Source organism: Procambarus clarkii, chromosome 45 (genome assembly GCF_040958095.1).
Source record: "Procambarus clarkii isolate CNS0578487 chromosome 45, FALCON_Pclarkii_2.0, whole genome shotgun sequence".
NCBI lineage: Eukaryota > Metazoa > Arthropoda > Malacostraca > Decapoda > Cambaridae > Procambarus > Procambarus clarkii.
In genome coordinates, this window is record NC_091194.1 from 13414655 (window position 1) to 13422740 (window position 8086).

The following is an 8086-nucleotide window of genomic DNA, read 5'->3' on the forward strand; positions in this document are numbered from 1 at the left end:
TATTTTGTTGCAATAATTTTATTTTCGCGAGCGGCAATTCCAAGCACCAGTGTTTGTGTAGAAAACAATTAGCAAAACACATGGAGAAATATGTTGTTGTTGATAGATGTTAAAAGCATGATCTCACAAGCCAGTGAAAAGAACGACTTTAGAGCCGAATCAAGAGAAATTCTACACAAGTAGGTTGAGCTTCTGCTAGCCATCATTGTCATGAATATGTCAAGAGTGTCATGAATATGTCAAGAATGTCATAAATGTGTCAAGAATATTATGAATATGTCTACAATATCAAAAATATGACAACAATATAAAAAATATGTCAAGACTATTATATCCATGTCAAGAATGTCATGAATATGTCAAGAGTGTCATGAATATGTCAAGAATGTCATGAATATGTCAAGAATGTCATGAATATGTCAAGAATGTCATGAATATGTCAAGAATGTCATGAATATGTCAAGAATGTCATGAATAGGTCAAGAATGCCATGGGTGTCGAACCAGACACAAAACAGCAGTTCACATTTGTTACACAAGTGAGAAGTTGCCATCTGTGGCAAGTGTGTCATGGCGACAGTATTAATTATCTGATGTTTTTCTCATGACTGATGTATTACGGCAGGTGGAGTAGGCTTAGTGTAACGTCATGGTAAGTACATCATGGTAGTGGTTAGGTGAGACAGTCATGGTAGAGGCCATTGATGTTAGCGTGCTAGTAAGTGCTAGTATCCTGGGTATTCCTGTGTTATAAAACATGTGACTTGTTATAGTCTCTATAATTAGCAGTCAGGTGTGTGTTTCAGGTTCTACTCCTCCTCTTCTTCTTCCTCTCCTTCTCCCTCTTCTACATACTCCTGTTCCCCTTCTTCTTCTTCTTCTTCTTCTTCTTCTCCTTCTTGAGGTGCTGCTTCTTCTTCTTCTCCTTCTGCGTCTTCATTCCCTTCATTCACTCTCACTATAGTAGGGCCGTGGTGATCATCTGTAAGTTAAGGAAGATGAAGAATACAAGTTAAATACACGAATGTTTTTATAATTAGGTGTAAGGATTAACGGCCTTCAGTCCTATCGTGGGATTCGAACCCTGCAAAGTTTAATGAGGTTAGCCCCAAACGTCTGGCCCCCGACGTTGGATTGACAGACTATCAAACAAACAGGTAAGGCTTCTTAGAGATATAGATTTGACTGTAAATCATAATACTGACCTCTAGGAGCACAGCAATGACAGTTGTTTTTGCCCGTGTTTCCTCCACCTCCGCCTCCACCTCCGCCTCCGCCTCCGCCTCCACCTCCGCCTCCGCTCGAGTGTCCGCCTCCACCTCCGCTCGAGTGTCCGCCTCCACTTGAGTGTCCGCCTCCGCTTGAGTGTCCGCCTCCGGCTCCGCCAGAGTTACTGCCGGCCCACGGATTGCTGCCACCACCACCCCTCAAATCATGGTGAGAGTTACCATCCCTGCAGGCGCGCTTGATCTCCCGCTCGTGTGACTTGCACCTCATTGCTTGGCACCGTCCGCCGGCCCTCTTGCACTCCTTGGCACTCCTGCATTCTGGAAACAATGGTTAACATGCAAATATGATATCTATTTAAATAACAACGATAATGTTCGTTTGTTCAAAATCGCTAATCTCCGAAAGTTCTTCACCGATTGATTTGAAATTTTGACTCAAAGTTGCATTTGACTATACGCGTGTTTTTATATAACTACTATATACATGCCACACCTGTGACAGAAAAAAACGTGCTATTTATAAAAAAACTGCGCCATCTGTTGGACGTAAAAGCAACGCACACTATGCTAAATATGTTATGATTCCATTTCAGTATTTCCAATTGCATTGATTAATTGAATTTTCATAGATTTCGATTTATTTTCATTTTGATTTAATTATTTTGAGTGACATTGCATTGGAATTGGGCTGTGTTGTTTACCATACCGTTCATTTCGTGAGTATAGTTTATGTTTTTATTTTTTCAGTGTTTTTCATTTCGATTTTTTAACTGTTCTTCTTTAACTGTTTTATTCAGTGATGGGAACATCAGATCATTTGGGAATGCATTGGACAAGGGAGTGGGGAAACGAGGGGACAGGAGTGGGGGAGGGTGGGGAGGACGAGGGGATGAAGGAGGGGGGGGGGGAATGGTGAGGATGACGAAGGATCGGGTGTGGGGGATGGTGGGGAGGACGAAGGATCGGGTGTGGGGGATGGTGGGGAGGACGAAGGATCGGGTGTGGGGGATGGTGGGGAGGACGAAGGATCGGGTGTGGGGGATGGTGGGGAGGACGAAGGATTGGGTGTGGGGGATGGTGGGGATGACGAAGGATCGGGTGTGGGGGATGGTGGGGAGGACGAAGGATCGGGTGTGGGGGATGGTGAGGATGACGAAGGATCGGGTGTGGGGGATGGTGGGGAGGACGAAGGATTGGGTGTGGGGGATGGTGGGGATGACGAAGGATCGGGTGTGGGGGATGGTGGGGAGGACGAAGGGACGTGAGAGTGTGGAATGATGGGGAGGACGAGGGGACGGGGCCCGAAAAAAATGCGTTCAAAAAAATTAAGCTAAAAAATTAACTTAAATATTCCTAGGCCAAATACAGCATACATATGTAATATATTAGGACTGAGATAGCATGTATTTAGGCCTAGGAAGGTTAGGTTAGATTAGTTTAGGTTGTTTTTGAAACACAAATACAACACCTTTTCCAGTTTGTCCAAATTCAGTAGTACAGATTTCTACTTTCTAATTGTGCTGTACGTCGATATACATGTACTATGGTCCTAATCGTTACTACCAAAACAGAAGGATGAACTGACTGATGACGTTCGAGCATTTTCCGAACTGCTCTTTGCTGACGACCTTTCTTCGAACCACAACGCTGTAAATGCTTCACCGACATACTATAAATACAAATAATCGCCAACAGAACCTGAACACCTAACCTAACCCAACCAAGGCCTAAATATGGACAGTATGCTGATATAATAATATATTTATATTTGAGAAAATAGCTATTTTGGATTAACAGCATATTAAAATGGATGAATGTATCTTTGGGGTTCGGCCGCTGGATGGAAGAGCATATAGCTCGAGGACCTGTGGCGAGAACCTCACCACTCAACAAACACACAAAGTCAGCACAACTTTGTTGCAACGTTGTTATACTGTTACAATCTAAATCTAAAGTTGGGATTACGTTGTGTGATTGTTTCGGCGGCACGTTGATAGCAGTTGGATTGAATTAACGTTGATTCAACGTTGATTCAATGTTGAATTAACGTTGATTCAACGTTGAATTAACTTTTGGATACAGTTTTCCCACTGGTTACAGTTTTCTGTCAGATAAGGTAATTTGTCCTTTTAGTGTCCTGTTTGTGTTTTTGGTATCCAGGGCCTCAATAGGAACAGATATGACTTGTTACTTGTCACAAATTTCTTTGTAATTTATGCACTTACTAGATGATGTAACTGTTGTTATTAAATTAATAAAGGGCTGGTGGTACCTAGACTCACAGTTACAGAATCTGAAAAGTCACTGTTACGGTTCAAGATTTCAGCGTTTATTTATATATATTTAATTTTCTATTTATTATTCGGTCTTTCTCTAGAAAAATATTATTTTGATCCTTGACAGGCCTTTTCACTGTCAATGGGGAGGACACGGGAGAAACTAACCACTGGCCGATAAGCCATAATGATGTGGTATTTTCTTTCGATTTGTCACTGCTTAACTAATCTCACCTACAAACCTATCTGGACAACATACTAACCCGAGCAACCCACTTAACCTATCGAGGCCAGTGTCTAGAAACCGTCTAGAGTTTTGTGAGACGTTCCTATTCGTAGTATGATGCATCGGTTAGGTTGGTCTTACCATCTTGAGGTTATCTTGAGATGATTTCGGGGCTTAGCGTCCCCGCGACCCGGTCCTCGACCAGGCCTTCTTTTTTGTTACACATCCCCAGGAAGCAACCCGTAGCAGCTGTCTAACTCCCAGGTACCTATTTACTGCCAGGTGAACACGGGAATCAAGGTGAAAGAAACTCTGCCCCTTTTTTGTTTCCGCCTCCACCGGGGATCGAACCCGGAACCTCAGGACTACGAATCCGAAGCGCTGTCCACTCAGCTGTCAGGCACCCTAACGTAAGAAACGCGACGTGTTGTTGAGTGAACGGGTTAATCAGTAAGGGGAATTAGGAGATTAATTAGGAGTAAGGAGACGACGCCACTAACACGTTATAATATGAAGGCAGGTCCCGGAATTGAAGGAATAAGAGAGCTAGTTCACTTACTCTTATTATGTCCATGTTCTGATCCCGATCCTGGTCCTGGTCCATATCTTTCATCCACCGCAAGCTCGTCTACAAAAAAAAAATAATGCACATTTGGCAACAAATCAACAAGTTCTAAAAAAATGTTTATAAATTGAATTAATTTTGATTTGGATAAACACCGTGTTAAATCTTTGTTTCGGAAATAAGGTTGTTGACTTTCGGAACAGTTTACCAGGTTACATAATAGACTGTAGATCACCTGACTGCTTCAATTGAAGGTTAATGCATATGAATGGGTGTAGATGGATATAAATAAAAGTTGTCTTGTATCGGGACAATAGACCTTTTGGTGTTTCCTAATTCATATGTTCTTAAGACAAGAACGAAGCGATAGGTTTGAATATTTATATAGGTTTGAGAACTGCTTTGTATATAATAGAACATAAGATTCAAGGACAGTGAAGAAGGTTCTGTTGGCTCACACAAAGCAGCTCCTCTTTATAGCCACACAAACGCATTTATATATGTGTCTAACCTACGCTTGAAACAATCAAGGGATCCCACGTCCATTATGTTACACTGTAATTCTAAAAAATCAAAACCCTCTTTCCTAATCTAATCTTGCCTGATCTCTCTTCAATCTTAACTTCAATTTATATTCATGGTACTAAGTTCTATTTCAGTCTTTGAAGACCATTACAGGTGTAATTACTAAACAGACCTATACTAAATGAAGCGTCTAGAAAAAAATACAAAATTTAAAATTTGTAGAGACGAGGTTTCGGTCCATCTTTGGCCACTATCGATGTCAATTCGGGTAATAATGGTCCAGGATGGATCGAAACGTCGCCACGATCTTTATTTTCATATACGTGGGTTGGGTGACTAATGTTCAGCCCCGTTATTGTGAATTAGTGTCTGAATGAATTATGCCAGTTGCTGTGAGGCTTCTGTGCTGGTTAGGGTTCGAGTCTCCTGATGGAAAAGTGTTCTAAAGTTGTAAAACTTCACTTGCGTGTCATATATATATATATATATATATATATATATATATATATATATATATATATATATATATATATATATATATATATATATAATATATATATATATATATATATATATATATATATATATATATATATATATATATTATATATATATATATATATATATATATATATATATATATATATAATATATATATATATATATATATATATATATATATATATATATATATATATATATATATATATATATATATATATATATATATACACACTGAGAGGTGCACCTCGCTTCACGGTGCGTATACACTGAGTTTACTATGTTCAGGACTAAAGGTATACTTACTGATTAGTCAGAAAGCTATTGTAACCCTCCAATGGTCAATATTGTAACCCTCTAGTGGTCTTCCAACCCTTCAGTGGTCAATAGGACTTAAGCTCCACACCAAACCAAACTGAAGACATGTGACCTTACCACATCACAAGTCCTGTATTGTCTCTAGTGCATGACATGACCACAGTCATGAATACTGTGTTGTGTCTGTGGTACAGTTCCACAGTCATGAGTACTGTGTTGTGTCTGTGGTACAGTTCCACAGTCATGAGTACTGTGTTGTGTCTGTGGTACAGTTCCACAGTCATGAGTACTGTGTTGTGTCTGTGGTACAGTACCACAGTCACTAGTCCTGTGTTGTGTTTATGGTACAGTACCACTGATTAGTTCTCTTTTCTCATTTCTCCTCAGTTCCTCTTTCTCATTCACTGCTCAGTCGCCTGTTCCATAACCTGCAAGAAAAAATGAATATTTACTCCTTCTGTTGTGCGTGTGTGTGTGTGTGTGTGTGTGTGTGTGTGTGTGACTTGATCAATTAAATTGTTTTTTTTAAATATCTGCTTAATAAGTCAGAAATTAACAGCACGTATCACACATATTTACAAATATCTAATGTATAGTCCAAAAATATACATAAGCGAGTTATAAGGACAAAAATGGATCACATCAAAACACTGACTTTCTATTAAAACTTGTTCACAATAAGCAAAACACAATAAACTTCAGCTAGACAAAATGAAAATTACTATGTGGTCTTCCGCTATGCTGTGCCATGCTACAGCACACCTGTCCACATATCGTTATGAACTATGTATCCAGAAAACAGATGCTTCCTCCCACACACACATCCGTATATGCTGTCAATATTTTACATATATTGGCTAATCGATCCGAGTCATTTAGATTCAATTCAATTTAAAGCAAGATTGAGATGAGAGGACATACCAGAGGAAGCACAGCTTCACTTTACTTGAAAAGAGAATACTGAGGGAGGGTCTGATCACGACGTATAAAGTTCTGAGGGATTCAATCCAAGCAAACCACTAGCGAAGCCGGTAAGGTAGAGAAGGAAAGATGCAGACCATGGCCAGGATTCAACAATAATATACACAACCACTTACGAAACAGGTACATCTTTCCATAAACATGGCGACTTTTTTCATATATTAAACAATTTATGGGTTCCGAAGCACTACGAGGTTGTTTATAACAACAATAACCTTGGGTTGTGAAGCTTTTTAGCTTAAAAACTGTTTAATGAATGAAAACAGAGCCATGAAAGGTGTACAGGTTTCGTAAGCAGTTGCTTAATGAATCCGGCCCAGGAGGCTCTTTGCTTGAATGGCTGGGATTAGACTGAGCTGACAGGGGGGAGTCTGGAGAGACAGACGTGCCAGGGAGACAAAGAGAAGCATTCCTGCATGGCACGTGCAGGGGTGGTGGTGGAGGCTTGCGCCATCTACAGGCACTGTGCACACGTGTCAGTGGAAGACTGTCGGGAAGCCTCGCTCCAGACATGGCCGTTGGTGGAGCTAAACACAAACACTACGTTAACTGACAACTGCTTTCTGTAGTTAACTCATTCCATTAGTTTAGGTTAGGTGAGATTAACCACGATAAACCGCTTTTGTTTCATGCGGTCTTTGTCCTCGGCTCACAACCGAGGAGACCCGAGTTTAATACCCGAGCAAGACTGAAACGCTGGGGCATTTGTGCGTCGTGTGCCGCATGCACATGTACCACAGGACATGGGGCCAAGCTACGACATAGAGACAACTTATGACATGACACACAGCATAAGACGTGGGAATAGAACACAGCATGAAGACACAAGACAAACTCCTCGACTTACCTCACCTGTAGCAGTGTCATTCCCGCCGGGAGGGGTTACTGTTACCGGTTCGTCATGCGCTGGGGTCACTTCAACCTTCAGGGAACCAGCCTCTATCGAGTTCACCAGGACGACGCCGAGGAGCATCAGCACACACAAGGACTTCATGGTGGCGAAGTCTGGCTGCTCCAGCAGCTGATGAAACTGGTGCTACACACCCACGACGCTCTCTGGTGTATTTTCCTGACTTCGCTGATGTCGCCTTCTGGGTGTCCGCCCGTCAGCGATGGAGTATGAGTGGTGACTGGTGGCTCCAGCAGCAGATACACCTGCCTTATATCCACTCTAAACTCAGCTGCCCCTAAACCACAAGCAGCTGTCGTAAACACACCTGTTGCTACCGTTTGAACGCTTTTAAATTGAAACAATAAACCTGGTTCAATATCCTGTGTCAAGCGTCGCAACACACGTGGCAGTATCACAGTGACACATCACTCACTGAGCTCTCTCTAACATCAAATAAAATAAAATAAAACTTATTCATAAATTGATTGTACATTTATAATTGGGAACGTTTACATATAAATTTAGTACAATGATTACATAGGAGTCACACAGAATCAGGAACTTTATTCGTAAC

General features: G+C 41.1%; 1 protein-coding gene across 1 annotated transcript; it reads right to left on the bottom strand.

Moving 5' to 3' along the window:
* Positions 1 to 7772, bottom strand: LOC123770197 (uncharacterized). Its single transcript, XM_069301444.1, has 4 exons — positions 7473 to 7772; positions 4290 to 4358; positions 1205 to 1546; positions 1 to 981 (listed from the first exon to the last, which is right to left on the bottom strand). The coding sequence occupies exons 1-4, from the start codon at positions 7612 to 7614 to the stop codon at positions 809 to 811; spliced, it is 726 nt and encodes a 241-aa protein (XP_069157545.1). The 5' UTR covers positions 7615 to 7772; the 3' UTR covers positions 1 to 808.
* Between the last annotated feature and the right edge of the window lie 314 nt (positions 7773 to 8086).

Excerpts from the sequence above, each read along its gene's own strand:
- LOC123770197 (XM_069301444.1), bottom strand. The coding sequence starts at position 7,614 with ATGAAGTCCTTGTGTGTGCTGATGCTCCTCGGCGTCGTCCTGGTGAAC. Across the intron at positions 4,359-7,472 it reads CGGGAATGACACTGCTACAG|ACGAGCTTGCGGTGGATGAA; the intron begins GTGAGGTAAGTC and ends TTTTTTTTGTAG. Across the intron at positions 1,547-4,289 it reads AGAACATGGACATAATAAGA|AATGCAGGAGTGCCAAGGAG; the intron begins GTAAGTGAACTA and ends CATTGTTTCCAG.